The following is a 24,241-nucleotide window of genomic DNA, read 5'->3' as shown; positions in this document are numbered from 1 at the left end:
ATCCTTTTCTTTAGGGTGCTAGAGAAAAGGTTACCTATAGTTTTCTTAGTTCTTAGTTCTTATTTACTCGTACTGACAGACTTGATTGACAGAATATAGTAAATAAATAAAATAAATAAATATATTGGGGACACCTTACACAGATCAACTTAGCCCCAAACTAAGCAAAGCTTGTACTATGGGTGCTAAGCGACGATATACATACTTAAATAGATAAATACGTCATATTTTATAGAAAACATCCATGACTCAGGAACAAATATCTGTGCTCATCACACAAATAAATGCCCTTACCGGAATTCGAACCCAGGACCGCGGCTTAGCAGGCAGGGTCACTACCGACTGAGCCAGACCGGTCGTCTAAAAACAGAGAAAAAAAGAAAAATTTAACCTGAGAAATTTGACCTAAATACAGAAATATGAAAGTTTTCTAGGATTTCGTGAAAAGGAGTAATTAACAACGTGAACATGCATAAAATCCTAGCCTAGAAGGACACATACGTACTGATAAGATAGCTACTAATGAATGAAGTAAATAATTACTACAAACTACAAGTACTACAACCAAACTATCAGGGCAAACACACTTGTTTCCGACATCAAAACAATATTTGAATTCACATTGCGTTCATTCGCGACGAAACTACGGGCAAGTCCTATATTTAAATATAAACATGTAGGTACACTGAGAGAAATTTGCATTGTGAATTTAACAAGTTCGACTTGTTGCGGTTTATCCATTTGAATCAGCCAAACGTATGTTTAAAATAATATGTGTCAGGTTGTTTTTATAAAATCGACTTGTTGATTCAAATATATTGCCCATTCAAATGACAAGTAGCTTGTTGTTTGAACCAAAGAGCACGTAGGCGCTATTTAACCAAAAAACTTGTTGAACGAACATGAAAACTGGTTGTATTTTCTCTCAGTGTACTTATTTTATTTTTAAAACATGCTACATTGTTGGCCTATTTACAATAACTGCGACACATTTTGTTTTCACATCTCTATTTCAAAAGAAGCCTTTTGTTCCCTGCTTGGAAGCTACGTGTCACTTTTCCGTTTCACGAGGAAGGGTCTCTTTTTGCACACTATTTATTTTAGTTAAAGTATTTATTTATACTACATCGGTGGCAAACAAACGTACGGCCCGCCTGATGGAAAGCGGTCACCGTAACCTATGGACGCCTGCAACTCAAGAAGTGCGTGTGCCAACCCATTAGAAACTTGTACACTCCCTTTTGCTTAAGTACACAGAAAAAAGGAGTGTACATGTACAAGTTCCAAGGAGAGTTCGGGTTGCCGACAACTCAAAGGACAATAGACGGAATAAATTTTAGTTCCGTAGGTCCTTCCGTCACCATCACACCGCACCCTCGTTGAGCTCTGGCAGCCTTACTCACCGGCAGGAACACAACACTATGAGTAGGGTCTAGCGCTATTTGGCTGCGGTCTTCTGTAAGGCGGAAGTACTTCCCCAGTTGGGCTCTGCTCTAACTAGAATCGACCGAGATGATATCCGCTGTGCTGTGCCCTACCACACAAAGCGGAATATCATTCGCTATGCCCTACCTCCTACAAAATTAAGTAATATTTTGAAACATCTAATTTAGGATTCCTCAGGATTCAAAAACTACCATAAGAAAACCGTATGCTTGATCGCCACCAACATTTTTATAAAGGTATCAAGATCCTGTCACTGTAATGTCACAATTTGGTTAGACCTGTCACTGCAATGTCACAATTTGGTTGGACCTGTCACTGCAATGTCACAATTTGGTTGGACCTGTCACTGCAATGTCACAATTTGGATTTCTTTCAACCCCTTTTTGCCAACAGAGGCACTGAAACTTAGTAGTTCATGTGCTCTGCCTACCCCTTTATGGGATACAGGCGTGATTATATGTATGTATGTATCAAAATTAATGTTTCAATGGTAGCTAACTGGTATGATATATTATTATAATCAAAACATCCCATTTCTCGAGCAATTTCTTGATGGTAAGCGACAATGAACGAATATCACAATATTTTTTATTTTTTTTAATATCGTTCGATGTCTCGTGTACGTTTATAATTCACCATTATATGACTAACACGTTCGTCTAGTCCACCGTCCTTGCCACAGATTATTATTATTATTATTTTTATTTAAGGTTCGCCAACAGGTGTAATACATAATCTTACATATTTAAATGGAAAATAAAATAACTTGCTTTGGTATTCACCCAATTACAGGCAAACACGACATGCTTACGTTTAACAGTGAAAGTTTGTTTACATAATAAGTACTTATTCTAAATAGTAAGTTGATACATTATTACAGTTGTACTTTAAAGTGGTGAAATTAAGGTGAGGTAAACGGTAGGTACACATTCAGAGAAGTAGCAATAAGACAAAAGAAAACAGTGATCAACGATACATAGGAACTCAGCGTGAAGTAAAAATAATACATAATAATATTATAACGATTTTATAAATTAACATTGGCTTTAAGTCTGTACAAATATGTTTTGAACTGGTTACACGAGGTATTTAAGATATCTATTTTGTTTTGTTTAAATAGTAAATTATGTTCTTTACAGATTCTAGGTATTATACTATGAGATCCAACATTGGTTCTATAAGATTTACATGAGAAGGGCCGGAAATTATGCAATGGTAGCCTAAAATTCGTCTCCATACTAATCGGATATCGTGTTTGTTTGTTAGTCCCATCGATAACACATGTGTGTCACTGCTATCGGTTGTCCTAAATAATACGAGTGTTCGCTATTTCTTTATCGTTTGTGAAGCAATCCGACTTTCAGTCATGGAATAAATATTTAATTGTTATGGGAAAAGTTCCATGATATTACAGTCGAGTTCATAAATATGTGTAATTGTGTACCTTTCCTCACCTTTACTCTATGCAATAAGGTAATAGTTATTTGTTATACAAGGGGGCAAAGTTGTATTTTAACGCCGAGTGTGGAATTGAAAGAACGAGCAAGTGAAAGGATTCTATAGTTGAACCACGAGCGAAGCGAGTGGTTCAAGAATAGAATCCTGAACTTGCGAGTTTTTTAACACACGAGAAGTAAAATACATTTGCACCCGAGTGTAACACAAAACTTTTCCCCTCACTATAGCGAGGAAACTACAACGCAAAAAATGCGTTTATCACTGCTTCCAGTAGTTCCACAGGTGGTAGATAAATCATCTTTATTACTAGATTAACCTACTTTTATCAATTTTAAAGCAGTCAATTTGACTTTATTCAAGGTCAAATTACTTTACCCACTAGTGGATAAAATGCGTTTTTACCCGCTGGTATTAAAGGACAAAACACGTGTTTCCGAGCTAGTGAGGGGAAAAAAAATGTACACATATTTATGAACTTGACTGTACAGCAAATTGAGACAAGTTGTGAATTAGCTATAGGTAGCCCGTGAATTGTGCATAGTTTTTAACCGCCGCCCATATCTCAAGGGAGGGGGTTCTCAATTCGTCTGTATGTTTTTTTTTAATGTTTGTTATCCATGCTATACTAATATTATAAATGGGAATGTGTATGTCTGTCTGTTTGTCCGTCTTTCACGGCAAAACGGAGCGATGAATTGACGTGTTTTTTAAGTGGAGATAGTTGAAGGATGGAGAGTGACATAGGCTACTTTTCGTCTCTTTCTAAGAGCGAAGCCGCGGGAAAAAGCTAGTCAGTACATAAATAACATAACACTTGACGTGCGTATGTTTCTTTTTTTTTTTTATATATAAATGGGCTTACTCTTGACCACAGACTAGCCAAAGGCAAAGACGTTAGGTCGTATTTTAATAGAAAGTAACTCAATTATTTCCTGTTTAGCACTTGTATCGTAATAATACAATACGTAATCTTCATAAGTGTATTGTATAACGTTTGACAGTGTATTTGGCCCTTTAAAGTTTCAACATAGGCACGTAAACTACTATTTTATGCACTAGATCACTAAACCACACCTCGGACACTGGCGATCAAATATATGAAAGAGGACCGTTCCTAGCACACAGTCTAAGCTCGTGTAGGTGAACGCGTACTATGCTTGTATGAGTGACAGGTCGACTGTTCGCGTTTTTGACAGGCGGTAACTGTGAGGTAACCGAGAGGGGGTGGGCGGCACTTTCAGAGGGGAGCGGGAGTGGCCATACTGTACGATAGTACTCTTTATTATACTGTGACTAAACTAGCCCCATAGTTCAGTCCCACACAAATAAGGCCGAAAAATATATGACACGCTTTTCTGGCTCTACTAATAAGGTCGTGTAAGATATTTTTGTGACCTCCGTTGTGTCACACATCATCCTAGGGTGCCTAACCTCATAATGCTTATAATCTTCATAGCTGGCTATCCCTATCGCTCTTCTAATCTGTTGTGGCGCGACAGACTTCGTTTCGATCACGATTGTCACTTGTCACTTCAGCAGGGTTAGCACATGATTGTCGCGAGAGTATGTTGCTGCGAGATAGACTATCCTTATGTCATTAATGCAATTGAAGCCTGACCAAAAATATGTGCCTCCACGCCATGTTGCGGGATTTCATTAGAACTATTTTGTTCATACTAAACTGAACTGTCATGTCAACCCATCAGAATAACATACTGATTGTGCCGACAAAAAGTTTCCAAAATTCTGAAATTTTCACAAAGGAAAACTTCGGAAACTTTCCATGTTTTGTATGGACAATTGTATGGATGGAAACTTTCCATTTCATAAATTTAAATTTTTCGTGAAAGTTTCGTGAATTTTTCAAGAAATTTAAGATTTTTTTGGAAAGTTTCCGCAACTTGCACATCACTAGAATAACAGCACCCTCCTGACAATCCGTACTAATCCATACTTTATTAATATTATAAATGGGAAAGTGTGTGTGTCTATTTGTTTATCCATCTTTCACGGCAAAACGGAGCGACGAATTGACATGATCTTTAGGTGGAGATAGTTGAAGGGATGGAGAGTAACGTAGGCTACTTTTTGTCTCTTTCTAACGTGAGCGAAGCCACGGGAAAAGCTAGTTTATCTATGTAAGTATATCGTCGCCCACAGATGTCATATATACCATAGATCAAGCAAACGTATCTACTTAGCGTGTCAAATGAACTCAGTGAAATCCACTGAGTTGTCCGTCTTTAATCGCAGCTTGCAGCTTTCGGGCGTCAATTTTTGTAAGTTGAAGTCAATCAAAACATAAAAAATGCCTCGTTACGTGATATTCAATTGCAACAACACAAAAATTATGAACAATCAAGAGCCTGAGACATATTTAAAATTACAGGCAAGAAACAACTTCAGTACAAAATTTGACACGCTCGTCCCCTATACAAATAGATGAACTTGTTTCTTCTATCTAAATACTCATACTCATACTCATAATTTATTGATAATATATAATTACATGTCATCTTACGTATATAATATAGTTCTGTGTCGTCGCCTAACACCCATAGTACAAGCTTTGCTTAGTTTGGGGCTAGGTTTGCCTTTGGCTAGTCTGTGGCCAAGAGTAAGCCCATTTATTATTAAAAAAAAAAGGTTGATATGTGTAATGTGTGCCCAATACTAATTTATTTATTATTTATTACTGGTCATGCTTTAAAGAAGACGTGTGATCTATACTCTGTCAAACAAGTCTGTCAGTAAATAAGAACAAAGAAAACTATAGGTATTCTTTTCTCTAGCACCCTAAAGAAAAGGATACATATAGGTAGTTTTCCTTGTTCTTATGTACTGACAGACTTGTTTGACAGAGTATAATATGTATGCTATATATAAAAGGCCCAGGGCTAAACCTCGGAAAAGGTGGCTTGACTGTGTGGAAGAGGACCTGAGGAGAATAAGGAAATATACCAACTGGAGGAGGGTTGCCAGAGATCGCGACAACTGGAGAAAGATAGTGGAGGAGGCCAAGACCCACAAAGGGTTGTAGCGCCATCGGAAGTAAGTAAGTAAATAAGAACAAAGAAAACTATAGGTATCCTTTTCTCTAGCACCCTAAAGAAAAGGATGCATATAGTTTCCCTTGTTCTTATTTACTGACTTGTTTGACAGAGTATATGTACGCTCGTGGCTAACCAGCAGTTAGACTTATACTGTAACTATTGCGCAAGAGAGTCCCCTTGTTCCATTCACTTAAACATTTGGAAAGCTAAAAATTTCAAAACCCTCGAAACGTGTAAGGGCCAACGTGACACAAACGTGGTGCGGCCAACCCTGCCCAACGTGCACACGACAGACCGAAGCCGGTCAAACTCAAAGTTTGGGCAACGGTGGATTTGTTTACTTTATGGATGAAAGTGCTGAAACGTGTATGGAAACGAATGAAAAATGTGACAAAATTTGTTTTTAACCCCCGACGCAAAAACGAAGGGGTGTTATAAGTTTGACGTGTCTGTCTGTCTGTGTGTGTGTCTGTCTGTGGCATCGTAGCTCCCGAACAGATGAACCGATTTAGATTTTGTTTTTGTCTGAAAGCTGAGTTACACCGTGGCTTGCGTGGGCGACGGTCGCGCGATGGTCGCGCGACGGCGATGCGACGCATACGAAATCAAACCTTATCGATATGGAAGTATGAGACGCGACGGCGACTGTCGCGCGACGGTCGCGCGACGGCGATGCGACGCATACGAAATCAAACCTTATCGATATGGAAGTATGAGACGCGACGGCGACTGTCGCGCGACGGTCGCGCGACGGCGATGCGACGCATACGAAATCAAACCTTATCGATATGGAAGTATGAGACGCGACGGCGACTGTCGCGCGACCGTCGCCCACGGAAGCCACGGCGTTAGTCGGGAGTGTTCTTAGCCATGTTTCATGAAAATCAGTGATAGAGAGTTACATAGGCTATTTTTGTCTCTTTCTTACGCGAGCAAAGCTTCGGGCAAAAGCTAGTTTAACATATCCTAAAGATCGAATAGCACCAAAAGAATGTGTGTTGAAAAACTATATGATACCTAAATACTTTTCTCGAGAGTCTTCGAGAAAAATCTCAAGATTCGTAGAGCATACGAAGTCGCGAATTGAGATCCTACCGTAGTCGCTACGCCGCCGTAGCGACTACGCGCTACGCGGCCTTGAGATCTACGCGATTCTGCAATGGACCACTATCTCAAGTAACATGCAAACTTTAGGAACATCCTGAAAGCTGATTTTAAATCGAGTTACGAATTCCACGACGTTTTACAGTACAGTACATTTGTCGTAGGCAGATAATAGTACAGAATACATAATAGTACAAGTACAGAAGGCTCACTCCCTTTGATATTCACACAATGCCGCCATTCTAAATTCATACCTACATTAACAAACGGACCGCACGCGAGCAGCCGACATTGAATTCTATTGCCGCGTGAAGGTCGTCACCACTGAATGGGCCGCGAACTCGCGGCCCCCGGCATGTATTTGTAGATTGCGATAGAATCGCGGAGTGAGCCGCCCCTGACAATAGTACAATATCTGGGCGACCGAGCTTCGCTCGGTCCTATTTTATTATGTCACGTCTTTAGATAAAAAAAAAAACTCTTATAAATACAAAAATAAAACCTCGAAACCCTCACACCTGCGATGTGCCTGCGAACATTAGACCAACCTCTTACGACTGAGCTACGCGGAGCCGATGCGCGGTTGACGAAAAGGAGTGTACAAGTTTCTAATGGGTCGGCAACGCGCACGTGACACCCCTTGAGTTGCGGGCGTCCATAGGTTGCGGTGACCGCTTTCCATCAGGCGGGCCGTATACCTGTTTGCCACCGACGTGGTATTAAAAAAAAAATTTTTTTCGACCATATTTTACGTTTACTAACGCGAAAGAAAAACTCGAAAATTCCCGTTCTCCGGGACCTAAGGCTAAGGCTAGATCGATTTTTCACCCCCGAAAACCCCCAAATAACAAATTTCAGCGAAATCGTTTGAGCGGTTTCCGAGATTGTCAGTACGGTCAACTGGGGTGACTTTAAAACGCAGGGGCTACTTTGAAAATTTAGTTTTAAAGTCATACTGTAAATAAATTCGGGATTTTCTATGGTACATTTACAAGAGTATTTATTGATCTAACTAGTTATATTAACAGTTTCAGTAAATAATGAATAATGTTAATTTTAAAGCCGTTCAAATACCATCAAAGTAACCCCAAAATTTCCTAAAGTCACCCCGGTTGACGGTATATATATTTTATTTTTTTATTTATTTTATATACGATACAAGTGCGTAAAAAAGGAAGTTCGAAACGAGTGGCGAGTGTACTGAAATTTTCTGTACAGTTGGTGCTTTTTTTACGCACTAGTGCGAGAAGTGGTTCATTATATGTCAGGTAGAAACTTCGGAGGGTCATCTGTAGGTACTGAAAAACGTCGTACAATACACGTGCGAAAAGAAATTCGTAACTCGTGTCGATTTAAATTATCGCCACTCGTTTCCAACTTCCTTTTTTACGCACTTGTATCGTAATGTATTATTTCATCACATTCGAAATGAACTACTGAATGCGTAAAAAAACACCATCTGTACTGAAAATGAATTAAGAGTTTTAAATCGACAAGGGTTACGAATTCCCTCTTCATCTGTGTCTTTACACTACTTAAGGCACTTTATAGTTCCGACAAGAGCACATAAAGTGCTTTACGCACTAATGCAAAAAAGTAGCACCATAATTGATATTAAGTAGCCTAGGACTTAATAGTAATTTATGTAATTCTAATTTAATCTGTGAGTTTTATGATTTTATCTTTTTAAAATACTATAGCATAAACAGAAAAAAAATGTCAGTATTGTCGCAAATATAATTTTAATTTTTGAAACTGCTGTTAAATTATGTATTTTTTGAACTGTGATTTATTTATTTATTTTAATTGTACTGTTTGGACCATATGTTCTCTGCAATAAACGGATTTATTTGTTATTATTTATAATTATGTCCAGCAAAATTGTTCCAGCTATCTTCAACATGTGACCCGACCACGTGGCAAACTTGAATGAAACGAAACTCGCGAAGAAACTTTTTGACATTTCGCAAAGTAACAAGACAACGTGACTAAGTTTGAAAAGTAATCATCGAGATTACTGTAACAGCAGGGGCGGCTCACTCCGCGATTCTATCGCCGCGCTACAAGTACATCCTGGCGGCCGCGAGTTCGCGGCCTAATCAGGGGTTGCGCGCGTTCTCACGGAATGCACGTTCGCACTTTCTATTGTTACTTTACGTCGCGAGGTGTTTTTAAGCGATGTCCGCGTGTGGAATGGCTAATAATACTTAGTTAAATAGACATATTGAATAAAATAAATACCATAAGACATTCTTACTTAGATCTACTACTGATTAAGTCCCAAGGAAAAGTTCAATAAGGCTTGTGATGTTGGAACTTGAACAAAATATATAAATACAGTATATATACCTAGAAAGTACCCAAGACTTGAATATATATAATAGTATAACATTTTATGTGAGTATTAATTCGTTTGGATCCATTGGTAACCCTAACACCGGACGCCGCACACGTGCGGCTCGTTTCTTTGTAAGAATTTTGTAGGTATTTAAAAAAGGCGGCATTTCGTGAACATCAAAGCAGTGGGCCTTCTGTACTTGTACTATTATATATTTTGTGGTAACAGTTAATTGGAGATTTTCCATTTCAAGTTTAGTAAACCGTCCCACTTTGTCGGTTACCATAAGGACGATATTTGTATTTATACGAGTAAACGGTCAAAACGCCCTTATGGCAATCGACAAAGTGGTACGATTTGCTGGAAAATCACAATCATCACAATGATTAAAATTTTCTCTTTTTAAGACGATACGGTAGGGGTCAATTCTCCATACAAACGCTCTCGACTATTTCCTCCCTGGTTTTTGAAGATAGAGCAATGATTTTTTCAACACAGATTGTTAATATTTTTATCTGTGTCGGACCGTTTTGATTTTTTTGATATTCTGCTTTTTAAAGATTCTAGAGCCAATCAATAAATTCCAAAAACGGCCTTTTTCATTGTGACGCAAAAAAAAGTGTGATACTCAAGATTGGTAACAATTAACCAAAAAACCTAAACGGTCCGACATAGATTATTTCATTGTTATTCAGATTCTTAAATTTCGTTCCGATTGATTAAGTTTTGAAGGAGGAAAGAGTCGAGAGCGGAACCTCGATTTTAAAGATTTTTATGAAATATCTTTTGACTGAGTTGTTCTTAATGGACAATTTTTTTTTCGATAAAAAGTAGTTAATAACACTTGTATATTTAACTAAAATTCCCAAGTTGAAAGGGGGGTTCCTTTCCTTTTTAGCATTTTCGCTACCGTATCCTCTTAACCCCCGACGCAAAAACGACGGGGTGTCATAAGTTTGACGTGTATGTCTGTCTGTCTTTTTTTTTTTATACTACGTTGGTGGCAAACAAGTATACGGTCCGCCTGATGTAAAGCGGTCACCGTAACCTATGGACGCCTGCAACTCAAACAGTGTCACATGCGCGTTGCCACCCCATTAGAAACTTGTACACTCCCTTTTGCTGTGTTAAGTACACAGCAAAAAGGAGTGTACAAGTTCCAAGGAGGGTTCGGGTTGCCGACGACTCAAAGGACAATAGACGGAACAAGTTAGTTCCGTAAGTCCTCCCGTCATCAGCACACCGCACCCTCGTTGAGCTCTGGCAGCCTTACTCACCGGCAGGAACACAACACTATGAGTAGGGTCTAGTGCTATTTGGCTGCGGTCTGCTGTAAGGCGGAGGTACTTCCCCAGTTGGGCTCTGCTCTAGATTCGAGCGAGACGATATCCGCTGTGCTATGCCCTACCACACAAAGCGGAATATCATTCGCTATGCCCTACCTCCTACTATCTCTCTGTCCTCCTACTATCTGTCTGTCTGTTTGTCTGTCTGTCTGTCTGTCTGTCTGTTTGTCTGTCTGTCTGTCTGTCTGTCTGTTTGTCTGTCTGTCTGTGTGTATGTCTGTCTGTGGCATCGTAGCTCCCGAACGGATAAACCGATTTAGCTTTAGTTTTTTTTGTCTGAAAACTGAGTTAGTGTTCTTAGCCATGTTTCATAAAAATCGGTCCACTATGTCGCGGTCGGGGTTTTATTCAATATTTTAATTTTGTGTTTAAGTTAGTTACGTGCTTTTTGTCAGTCTTTTTTTTTTTTTAATATTATAGGACATTCTTACACAGATTGACTGAGGCCCGCGGTAATCTCAAGAAGGCTTGTGTTGTGGGTACTCAGACAACGATATACTCGTATATAATATATAAATACTTATATACGTAGAAAACATCCATGACTCAGGAACAAATATCTGTGCTCATCACACAAATAAATGCCCTTACCGGGACTCGAACCCGAGACCGCGGCATAGCAGGCAGGGTCACTACCGACTGCGCCAGACCGGGGTCGAGTCTATAATTACAATTAAAGCGACTAATTAAATTACAATTTGTGTGTCACAAGGCTACGTACGATTATATCAGTCTTCCGCCTGTTTATCAAATTCGCAAAACTAACGTCCCTATTTCATCGTCATGTGTTAAACTAATATTATGTGACATTATCTGGGTAAAGGAATTTCGATGGCGCTTACAGCGTTATGAGCGATGATCGTATACAAATACGACGACGCGGGACGTAAGCGCCACCGACAAGAAGGTCTCATTACCCAGATAACGGCACATATTATATCAATGAAACTTCTGAGAGCGATACGACGTTCATTAGTTACGTGACGTGACGTGGGTACTGTGGTGATGTAAGGAGGATGGCAGTGAAGCCTACCTTAGTTATAACTGTAGATATAAGAATACTAACCTAGATGATAAGACAATTTGTTGCTGCGAGCGTGTTGGGCACCTTTGCGCCTGGGATGACGCGGGGGGGATTTTTGACTGATAGTTAGTTAAGTTAGTTAAGAATAGATTGATGTTTTGCTTTGTCTTAATGTGTTACTTAATATCTAGGTTAAGTTAGGTCTAGTTGTTTTTTTTTTACGTGTAATTTTTATAATTTTTATTGTAATCGTAATGTAAGTAATATATAAGTTGGTAATGATTTTATGCTTTGTGAATAATTCGAATATCTATTTATTTAAATTATTTATTTAGAAAAAACTGTTTCTGTCTCGTAACATAAAATAATAAAAAAATTTGTTGTATTATGTTATGTTATGTTACTAACCATTTTAAATCTATGTTATTTGAAATAAATAAATAATACACACACAGCCATATGTCACAGTTTCGTTTTCTTTCAACCCCTTATTTGCCAAGAGTGGCACTGAAGCTTTAGTAGTTTCATGTGCTCTGCTTACCCCTTTATGGGATACAGGCGTGATTGTATGTATGTATGTAATAAATAATAATAATAAATTAATTAAAGGAAAAGCCAAATTGAAATATTATACCATACGACTACCCCAAAGAAAAAGCGATCAAGTCCACTGGTGGCACGTGGCAGAGCCGGGAATCAAACCTAGGTCTTCAGGTTACGCGGCTAACGCGCTCACCTCTATGCCACTCCGACCGTTTTAAAGAAAAAAACTTTGATCGCAATCTGACCTATTCGAATTGTAATAAACGTCAATAATGCGATTTCGATAGGATATGGATCGGATATATCAAAATAATGTTGCAGTTTGAACGTCATAAATTAATTGTATGATCTCCATACTAATATTATAAGTGGGAAAATGTGTATGTCTGTTTGTTTGTCCGTCCTTCACGACAAAACGGAGCGACGAATTGACGTGGTTTTTTAAGAGGAGACAGTAGAAGGGATGGAGAGTGACATAGGCTACTTTTTGTCTCTTTCTGACCCCTGAGCCTGAGGAAGCCGTGGGACAAATATAGTTATGAATATTTCTGTCTGAGCCTGGCAAAAAAAAACCTCAAAATAAAATGATAAAAAAGTAACACCCTTAAATTATTTAATTAAAAACTAACTAACGTTGTCCATGAACTTATGAACCCACAATAGTTACATCGTTCCGACAAAAGTTCCGGCGACACCGATTTCCCCACTTTCCAAAACTCCTGGCGGTGTTTATGCAATAAGTCGCCAAAATTTGCAAATTAAATGAGCAAATGTTTGCTGTTCCTACCAACTTATCGGGTTTTAAATCTTTGACAGTACTTTAAAATCTGTACTTTCCTGTCTAATTTAGGAATTTTAGTACGGAAACTCTGTGATCATCAGCTTTCTATCTAAACACGTTTTCATGTGGCAATTACCGAGTTACCTTTGTATAAGAACAGTAAGTGTTGCTACGATTAAAATTGTGTTTTTTTTTCGACAATAATAAAATTATTATTTATGTCGCCAAGTTTAGTCTTGAGTTTCTTAGTACTTACTAGTATAAATATATTCATTTAAATAAAATATTATAATAGTGACTAAATAATTGTTAATCCGTTCGATAAAAATAAATTATAGTTATTATTCTAAACCATAAAATAAAAAATAAAAAACAAATAAGTTTCTGTCAAATTCGCGGCATAAAAGTCAACATACAGCCGCCAAAGCTTAATACGTTCAATTCTTAAGTAATCGATTGATTGGCCAAAGCGTGTTAACAATTAGCCGACCCAGCGAGCAGAACTAGTGGCGCAATCGCTATGTGTGTCGCCTTATGTCACGGTGCATGCGTTTGCGCATCCACTTCCGATCGTTACCAAGTTAATCGAAAGGAGACTAATTTGATTTGAAATTTAAAATATAATAGTCGAGTTCAGTTACATCTTCTCACCTACCAAACAAAAAATCTGTACATACTTTAATGCCTCATTACATTAGAGTTTCATAGTTTCGTCACAATTTTTTTAATAAAATAACGCTATTCTTGCATTTTTTCATCATGATGCTGGAATGGCTTGAAGTCATGAGCCTGTATACGTTTTTGAACTTCAAGATAATTTGTGTAAAAAATATTAAATATAGGTAACAGTAATCAACAAATTTAATCTCGTAATATTAAACTGTTTTTTATTTAAACCCAAAACAGTTTGGCATAACGCCGTCCAAAACACAAAAGGCATATTAACGAAAAAAAGTGAAAGCTAGGTGGAGGCGTACAAACCACAACTGCCACCAGTACATTAAGATACCTACATTAATAGCAGCTACATACAGCTCAGAGGTCAAGCTATGTTTGGTGTATAACATCCAGAAAATCAAGATCTGTTATCTAGATAGCACGTAATACATTACGGGAGTCAAGTTGTTTTGGACAACGTTGATTTATTTTCATTAGTGCTCTATTTTAACGAGATACCTCATGAGAGGCACTGTTGATAGTCACATAGGTCTCAATATACTGGTCGTGGATGTAATCTTTAGGTGATTCATGATTGTAGGAGTATTTATGTCCTTGTTTGATTATGATAATGATTACATTTGCATTAGTGAATTCACTTCGCCCATTCATGACTTTAATTTGTATTATTATATAAAACGCTGTGTCAGTTTGTTCTTGGTTTTCACAAGCGTCATCACATCGTTAGTAGGTTTTATTATCTGCCTATCTGTTTCCGTTCTTTTGCATTATGATAATTTATTTATTTAAAGTATTTAAGTAGGCCGATTTTGATTGTCATTGTACTCTTTGCGTATATTTACTGTAATACTGTCAATGATCCATCTATGTATATAGATGACACCTTCCTTAACATACAAAATGTGTCAAGTACTTGTTTTAATTTTAGCAGTATATACAGAGTGTAACAAAAATGGTGGTGATCCGTTTAAGGGCGTACTCAGTATCGTATTCTTATCAGGAAAAAGTAGAAGAAAATTTTTTTTTTCGCTAAAAAATTTTCACTTTTGTATGAGCCGGGCCGCGCGAATCGGTCGAATTTCCATACAAAGATAAAAATTTTTTTGCGAAAAAAAATTTTTATCCTACTTTTTCCTGATGAGAATACGATACTGAATACGCCCTTAAACGGATCACCACCATTTTTGTTACACCCTGTATTTAGACTTAACGCCGTATAACAGTTTGAGATATGGACCACTTTAAATTTCATCATAATGATAACCATACAAACATCCAACGACTTTAATATGATTGATCATGACAATGTACTAAGTGAACCAAAAATAAAATGGGACCACTTCACGCTCTAAACAATTATTAGTCATCTGAAAGTGAGAGTAGAAATCGAAATAAAAACCGAACTGGTCGTAACTCGTCCAAATGAAAATTGGCACAATGTGGCACACGGATATGACGATTGTGACGTCAGCAAATTATTGCCATTTCTAGTGAATGATTTAATTTGAGATAAAAAATTAGGTAAATGTTATATCAGAGATGATGAGGAAGAAATGATAATACTTGTAAAAGCAAATGATAATGATAATTATGAAGAAGAAGTGATAGAAGATGCGTAAAAGATTGGAATTGTGATTAACTTATAAATATAAATGATGATGGAAATGAAATGAAATGATGAAAATGGGATTTAAATTTAGTACTTGTTTCATTTGTTTTTTTTCAAAGTGAAAAGAAACTTAATGTGTAACTTGTAAACCATGTGGTTTTAACGGTTAAAAGTACAAGTTCGACATGAAAATACCGTTGTACATCCACTATTGTTCCGTTCAAATGTAAAATACCTATTTAAAATTAAAAACCAACAAGCTACAATGTCGGAAGCCAAAAAAGTGGGACGCGGCAAGCGAAAATTTTGGCAATTGCATGCAAAAGGCGACGCAGAGCCGACCGCGTACAGTCGAATATCAAAGAGCAAAGGTGACGAGTGAAAACGAAAGTTGCAAGCAGACAACGTTTTGCACAAACGAATTTGAATACTGAATTCTCGATTCGGAAGAGTTATAGTCGCGAATGTACCGGATGACCGAATTCCATATGACTCGTTGAATGTTGCATGTTGCTGGTCATTTTTTTGTTGAGATAGGTCCGGGCGAAATAAAGTCAGTAGGCATATTACTTGTTAATCAGATAAGAATTCAAAATCTTACATTGGAGTAGACTGAAGAGAAAGTTGCCGGATACGATCCAACCACCCTAGATGTGGGTGGTAAATAGGATAGTTAGTGGGTTTTTTGCCGGAGACTATTTTTCTCTATTCTCTTTAAATCAATTTAAGATAAAGAACGCAGAGAATTCGAAGAGAGAAGTCTGATAAAGTTATTCCGTGATATACTATTAGATACAAAATATCAAAGTCTAGAATTTTTATATACCAACTGAAGTGGTATCGAGAAAGGTTGTAAAAAATGTATAATATACAAAAATAAATAAAAAATATACTCGATGTGAAGTTGTAAATCACGTTAGTATATTGGATAAAGATAAGATTAAAATAGATGAAATAACATGCATAAAAGGTTATACAGATGAAGTTCAGATCAGTAGAAATAGTTTTGATAAAGATGATAAATGTTGGTGACTAATCCATACTAATATTATAAATGGGAAAGTGTGTGTGTCTGTTTGTTTGTCCGTCTTTCACGGCAAAATGGAGCGACGAATTGACGTGATTTTTTTGTGGAGATAGTTGAAGGGATAGAATGACATAGGCTACTTTTTGTCTCTTTCAAACCCTTAACTTCTCTTAAATGGGGGGTAGAGGTTTGTATAGAACTTTCCGCAATTTTCGAATTTAACGCGAGAGAAGCCGGGGGCAAAAGCTAGTAAGCAATACATTATTGCGTAATAATTATTAATTTTAAATATGTTGTTGATTTCTTAGTTAAGTTAAAAAGTGCAATAAACTATACGTAACAAAATCAATTCAGGCGAGAATTTATATGTGCCTTTTTTGTTTAGTCAATTCAGAGCCACTATGTCTATTTTTTTATTTACGCAATCAAAAAACGCACCCCAAATACGTCAAAACGCACTTAGACCATTAGAAAGTCGAATGATAGCAAACAAAAAATGCGCATCGCAAAATATACAATTCAATTGAAAAGTCAATTGATAACTGAAGTAATTATCTAACTTCTACAATGGGAACAGGGTGCCAAATTGAATGGGGCTTAGAAAGTTAATACGGTCAATATTTGCGCGGTAGAAATTGTGATAATTGTTGGCTTTTCATTATACTTGTGAACTGCATACTTTGCAGGATGCTCTAATTGACACCCAATTGCAATTTGTGATTTTACATGTACTTTTTGTTACATTATATTAATGTTTTTGTTCGAAGATATCAATTTTCGGCAATTTTTTTTTAATCATTTAGCACAACATAATATATTGATGTATGCTAAGTATGGACTTAGGAAATAATTTTTACACGTAAAAAATAAGCGCGTTACAAAACACGGAGAAACTAAAAAGCCAAAAATAATAAACCTTTGAATTCAGATTTCTTATCGTATGGCAATAATCTAAACATCCAAATTATAAACAATTCAATTATTTTTGAAGTCGGTACCAGACCTGTTTGCCCCTCCCAACCATGCGCAGGCTGGCCCCGCCTTCAAAAATAATTGATTTGTTTATAATTTGGATGTTTAGATTATAGCAATACGATAAGAAATCTGAATTCAAAGGTTTATTATTTTTGGCTTTTTAGTTTCTCCGTGTTTTGTAACGCGCTTATTTTTGAAGGCGGTTTTATTTTTTGTTAAAAAATTTATTTATTTGTTGATTTTTAGTGGTTCCTAGTGATATTATATGTATCAGTCTGAATATATGTACAGTAGTGAAAGAATTATCCTTTAACTCCTAACCATTGAGGAGTTGACCTTCCATCATCAGCTCAGCCACATAAAATGACTACCGTCAGGCGTAAATACTGGTGTACCTTTGAAAAATACACTAAAAACCTTACATGTGCCTATAACATTTGAAGAGTTCCCTCGATTTCTCCAAGATCCCATCATCAGACCCTGACTTGGTCCCAATGGGACCATCTCGGGGTTATACCCGTTCGATCAAAAAAAAAATTTTGAAAATCGATCCACGATTCTCGGAGATATCGAGTAACATACATACAAAAAAAAAAAAAAAAACATTCAGTCGAATTGAGAACCTCCTCCTTTTTTGAAGTCGGTTAAAAATACAGTGTATAAATGAAAGCGGTCCCGATATATACGCACAAGGTGCAATAAGAAGTACTTAATGTGAAAGTGTTAGTGTAAGATGAACTAAACGTAACTTGGAAAAGAGTAAAATAAATGAAAATGTTAGATTGGGTCCGGTTTGCATAACTCCGTCCAATTTGCTATGCTAATCATCATTCTTCATCAGTAACAATATTTTGGCACTGAACATATTATACTTTTCTCGAGGAAAAACTCGTGATCCTCAATATCCTGACCCTCTACACGAAATATGTATGTAATTTTGGTTCTAGTTCCTATTTGGAGCACATTACTTTCTTCATATAATGACATGTACGATATGTGAGTACTCTAAAACTTCAAAAACTCTTTGTAGAAGTTCTGTCCAACACGTGCTTTCGAAACTATGGTTACATATCTCTTCAAAACCCCAAAATATGGTTACATGATACCTCTTTAAGACCCCAATCACATCGTCCTACCATTTTTGTATTTAGAAAGCGACAGTACATTTGGTTACCATAATCCTTGTCCATTCCTTATTCAACTTTTAACTCTATAGTGCTTCTTTTACGGTTAACATTTGCGATTATTTTAAAACGTGTCTCTGGTCACGTTGGCGGAGTTTGGGACATTCGATGGTATCTTCAAAGCATTGCGATAAGTCACAAACATCTGTACAAAGTAACGTGCCAAATTTATGTATACACGACATTATAGCTATGGTTTTAATGACGTGTATATATATTTTTGGCATGTTGGTTTGTAAATATGTTTTTTAAAGATGTTGAACTGGCCGTTCAAGATTTCCGTAATTCTCTTGGGAAGACTAACGTACGGAGTTTTCACTTTAAGGTTTTGACAATGACGGAAAATGGTTAGAAACCAGGGTGTGTTACGAATTAAAATACCTTCTTTGACAAAGTTGAATATTTACCTATTTAAACAATTGCAAAACCAAAGGATCAGAAAATTACGTTAGTAATGACATTGCCCTTTAACAAATTTTTTTTTAGTCTTTCAACTTAGCTTGAGTTTAAGAACGTTGTTATTTTTTTCCAATTTCTACTTATCGGTAGGTAATCTTCACAGAGTTACTTGTTCTGGGTTAGTTTAGTTTTCGTTTTAGTTTCTCCGGTTGCAAGTAAGTACCTACATAATGTTTTAGTTAACCCACACGTGACTTTATTATTGAAAAGCACGTGCTTCGATTCATAATCATTGAATAACTATTTTCTCGCGCCAACTATTACAACAAATCTCACACGTGAGCCGATGACTAAAAAGAAAGCTAACTCATTAATGTAATGTTTCCATTACGAACATTCGCTTCCTAATAACACAGACTTAATCATTGCGCTGATGACGATTTCCGAAAAACTCCTCATTAGGAATTCTCACTAATTTGGAACCTCTTAATCACACAAAAAACAGTCCAATCGATCCAAACACTGCACACATTCAAATGCAATAAATATATTACGTAACTCATCCATAAAAAAAAACCCTTTTTCTATTCACCATGTGATTTACGACTTTCCGAGCTCACACTGAAACGAGGGCACACACACCAGCACAGCTTTCTGTAACAAATTGACAACGCACACACTCACCTATGGTCAGAGCGTGTGGTCGGGCGCATGCGGCGCGCCTAGCTGCAGCATCGAGCGGCACAGCTCCGTGATCTCCGGGTGGTTCAGGTTGATCAGATGCACGTACATTTGTTTATGTAAACTTAGTTCCCCCGACACCGCCTCCAACCGCTTCAGCAGCGCGTCTTTCTCTCTCAACAGCGTTTTCACCTTCTCTTCTACCTCCCTGGAACGCACTTTAGCCTTCTCGCGCGATTTTCTCACAGCTATGTTGTTGCGCTCGCGTCTCCTTCTGTATTCGTCTGTTCCTTTGTCTACCGCTTTTCCAGAGGAGCGTCTCGATGGGGTCTGTTTGTGTTTGAGTAAAGGAGGCAGGAGCGGCGCTCCAAGTGGCGGTAAGGAGGTGAAGCCTCCACCGTAAGGACCACTGACGCCTACGGGCGGTTGGGGGTTGTACTGGCCTGTATACTGAGCGCAACTGACGTTTCGCCTAAAATCATGCGGCTCAGGCGGTTCCTCTTTTATTGGTGGCTGTTGTTCATGTGCCGCTGTAGCCGGAACAGGTGCATATGATGCTCCTGAATGTACCGGCTGTGGCATGTAAGCCAGAGTGGTTCGTGTGAAGTGTCTCGGCTGCGGAGAGCGGCCACCAGGTAGAATCTCCTGGAAGAGCGCCATGGTCTCCTCTCCGCGGAACTGGTCCTCGATGAGGTGCTGCAGGTCGAGACTGATCTCCTGGCCATTGAGCTCGTCCAGGTCCGGGGGCGGGAAGGGCGCGCGCTTGTCATCTCCAACCTTCTTGAGATCGGGCTGCGGCGGCGGCGGCGGCGCGCCGGTCGCATCGTACATCTGTGGGGAGTCCATCCCACCGCCCGGGCCGCAAGCGGGCCCAGCGGCACCGGCGGCCCGAGCCTCCACTTCAAAGCACTGGGAAGCCGTCACTTAATCACATGCACCGTGGTAGGTATCCTTGCGGCGGGCGTGCACTGTTCGCGAGCGGGTGGCGGAGGGAGAAGGGCGCGTGCGGACGCGGCGGCGACGGAGCGCGGACTGGCGCAGCGCGCGCGCCGGCCGCCCCGGAAGGAAGCACTCGAGCTCCACTGTACTTTTACCGCGATTACGGACGCTACGAACTTCGCTTCGTGATTGTTTCATGAAAGCTTTGTTTACAAAGTTCGGTTTCAGATGGTTTAGTGATTTAGTTTTTTTTTTATTATCGCATGTACATCGCGACCTAAATAATAGTGATTTTGACTGATTGTACTAGTTTTTAAGTCGACGAAAAAATATCGAGAATTGAAATAAAAAAAAATTAAAACGATTTTATGGTTGTATAAAAAAACGTTTTGCAGGAAATCTTAATTATTATTAGGTAACAGAAATATAACTGTTAAAAAAAAAAAACATTTTTTTATTATTTCCATCATGGGAAAAAACATGGTGTTATGTTTTTTACTAGTAAAAAAAAAAGTAAATACACTATAAATATCGCTCATATTTGTATAAACATTTCCAAGACCGACTTTTAAAAACAAGTTACTATAAACTGTAAATATTTACCTATAGTTACATAATTTCCCCGATCTATAGGTACTTATGTAGATCGCAATGTTTTTAACCTACTTATAATAAAATTAGGAGGTCGCGATTCGATTGTATTTTTTCAATTGACTTGCATAGTAAGTGACAACTATGCTATTTTCGGGAAACGTGTAAGAATTATTGTCAATGAAGTAAATTTTAGTCCTTATACAAGCTTTTTTTTAAATGCGTGTTTAGTATAAAATCTGAATGGAGACATTTTCTATGATGTTATGTTATTGACGATAGACTTTATATTAATATCAAGGTATAACTTTGTTTTCAGTACAGATGATGTTTTTTTTACGCACTAGTGCGAGAAGTGGTTCATTATATGCTAGGTCGAAACTTCGGAGGCTCATCTGTACTGAAAAACGTCGTACGATACACGTGCGAAAAGGAAATTCGTAACTCGTGTCGATTTAATTTATCGCCACTCGTTTCGAACTTCCTTTTTTACGCACTTGTATCGTAATGTACTATTTTATAGTATTAGCGTCTTAAGGCCCAATATTTAGTTTTCCCATTTTGAATTTGAACCTTATTCTGTAAATAAATTGGTAAGTATTTCGTTTGTGTCAAAAATCAATGTGACGATGGAAATTCTACTTTATTCAGTTCATGAAAGGTTCAAATTAGAGTGCAACAACTATGTACATAGGGCCTTACGAGGTTACAACATTATTTTTTAGGGTTCCGTTCCAAAAAAGTACAAATGGAACCTTTGCGGTGCCGCTCTGTCCATCTGTATGTCCGTCTGTCACATTACTTAATATCTCGAGAACTACTTATGCTATCGATATGAAATTTGGTTGCAGTCGCGAAATTGATGGCTGTTATCCTGTATACAAATAAAAATAAAAATAAAAATCTACATTTTAATTCCAAGTTCTACTTATCATAAATATTGCTAAATTTAACTTTTTGACAAACAGAATCGTCTACAATTGATGCTAATAGATACGAAATATTTGAGTAAAATACCTACTCCTATATTTTGAACTTTCATTTCAATTTAATTTATCTAAACTTAATAGCGTCGTTTATAAAAATAAAATAAAAACTTTATTTCAGACCAAAGTCCATACAGTGAGCAGTCTATACCAAGTCAAATGTAACTACGAATTCTAATATAATAATTTTAATTTTAATATACCATGTAATAATTATGTACCTAAATCAATTGTGACGTGTAATATATAACAATATTATAAATAAACGAGTATGAGTATGAGTATTCTTATCGATACAAATTCTATTTTAAATACCTAAGTACTTCAATAATTAAATACAAACTAAATCCTACTAATCCATACTAATATTATAAATGGGAAAGTGTGTGTGTCTGTTTGTTTGTCCGTCTTTCACGGCAAAACGGGGCGACGAATTGACGTGATTTTTTAAGTGGAGATAATTGAAGGGATGGAGAGTGACATAGGCTACCTTTTGTCTCTTTCTAACGCTCCACTTCCCTAAAATGGGGGGTGGAAGTTTGTATGGAGCATAGAGAAATTTTCGAATTCAACGCGAACGAAGCCGCGGGCAGAAGCTAGTATGTAATAAAAGTAATAAACATACTTGTTGATACCAAGCGCAACATTTGTCATACATTTTAAAAGCCTTTATTTTATTAATAGTTTTCACCCACACGAACATCTCGTTTCCCGAGAAGCAAAGAAAACAAATGAAATACTTTGCTTTTTAGTTTAAGAGGGGGTAGAGCAGGGAGAATTTTCAGAATCTGTCAAATTACCCCATTACACACACAAACACCCTTCACTCACACTACCTCAATTTTCTGTGAAAGGTCAGTGACCCTTAATTTTTGTCAAGGGTGATATTTTAAGTTTGTAGTCAACTACTGACCTCCTTTGAGAAATTAAAACTGTAAAAAAACAAAGTGTCCATCGTAATGCACATTGGGCCTCACAAGGTTAAGTTAATGAATTGTCTCGTCTTGTGAATCGAATTTGTTTGTATCGCGGAGCACGTAATGACCGAAGTATGCGCATTTCTTGCTAATTGATATCTTTACCCGAAACACTGAATCATAATTATATATAATTCAGTTTTTATACTACTTCGGTGGTAAAGTATTGTTTAAAAGTATGTATGATCAATTGATCAGCACGGGAAGCATGGTCGCGCGATAGACGATAAAATATCAGGCCGTCCCTACCGCACTTACAAATAGTGCGATAGGGACGGCCTGATATTTTATCGTCTATCGCGCGACCATGCTTCCCGTGCAGCTGAAAGTTTTACGAGTTCGTAAGAAGATCCGATTCGATAACGATTGAAGGTTATTTTTAGGGTTCCGTAGTCAACTAGGCCCTTAACCCTTATAATTTCGCCATGTCTGTCTGTCCGTCCGTCCGTCCGTCCGCGGATAATCTCAGTAACCGTAAGCACTAGAAAGCTGAAATTTGCTACCAATATGTATATCAATCACGCCACAAAGTGCAAAAATAAAAAATGGAAAAAAATTTTTTATTAGGATACCCCCCCCCCCCTACATGTAAAGTGGGGGCTGATATTTTTTTTTCATTCCAACCCCAACGTGTGATATATTGTTGGATAGGTATTTAAAAATTAATAAGGGTTTACTAAGATCGTTTTTTGATAATATTAAAATTTTCGGAAATAATCGCTCCTAAAGGAAAAAAGTGCGTCCCCCCCCCCCCTCTAACTTTTGAACCATATGTTTAAAAAATATGAAAAAAATCACAAAAGTAGAAGTTTATAAAAACTATAACACTTTAAGTTCTCTCGCTTTGTACACATATTTAAAGTCACACTAAGTCACACTAAGTCACACTAAGTACACACATTTAAGAGAGGTAGGGCACAGCGAATGATATCCCGCTCTGTGTGGTAGGGCACAGCACAGCGTATATCATCTCGCTCGAACCTAGAGCAGAGCCCAACTGGGGAAGTACCTCCGCCTTACAGAAGACCGCAGCCAAATAGCACTAGACCCTACTCATAGTGTTGTGTTCCTGCTGGTGAGTAAGGCTGCCAGAGCTCAACGA

General features: G+C 37.7%; 1 protein-coding gene across 1 annotated transcript in view; it reads right to left on the bottom strand.

Annotated features, from left to right (window-relative positions):
- LOC125242098 (CCAAT/enhancer-binding protein-like) overlaps positions 1-20,631 on the bottom strand; it is a 38,359-nt gene extending 17,728 nt beyond the window's left edge. Inside the window, exon 1 of the mRNA XM_048150804.1 lies at positions 19,650-20,631. Within this exon, the coding sequence (XP_048006761.1) occupies positions 19,656-20,492 (837 nt within the window). The 5' untranslated portion in view covers positions 20,493-20,631 and the 3' untranslated portion in view covers positions 19,650-19,655. The remainder of the gene's footprint in view (positions 1-19,649) is intronic.
- Positions 20,632-24,241: the final 3,610 nt, after the last annotated feature.

Source organism: Leguminivora glycinivorella, unplaced genomic scaffold (assembly GCF_023078275.1).
Source record: "Leguminivora glycinivorella isolate SPB_JAAS2020 unplaced genomic scaffold, LegGlyc_1.1 Scaffold6, whole genome shotgun sequence".
Classification (NCBI taxonomy): Eukaryota; Metazoa; Arthropoda; class Insecta; order Lepidoptera; family Tortricidae; genus Leguminivora; species Leguminivora glycinivorella.
The sequence above is the reverse complement of the archived record's forward strand: the minus strand, read 5'-3'. Positions and strand labels throughout refer to the sequence as shown.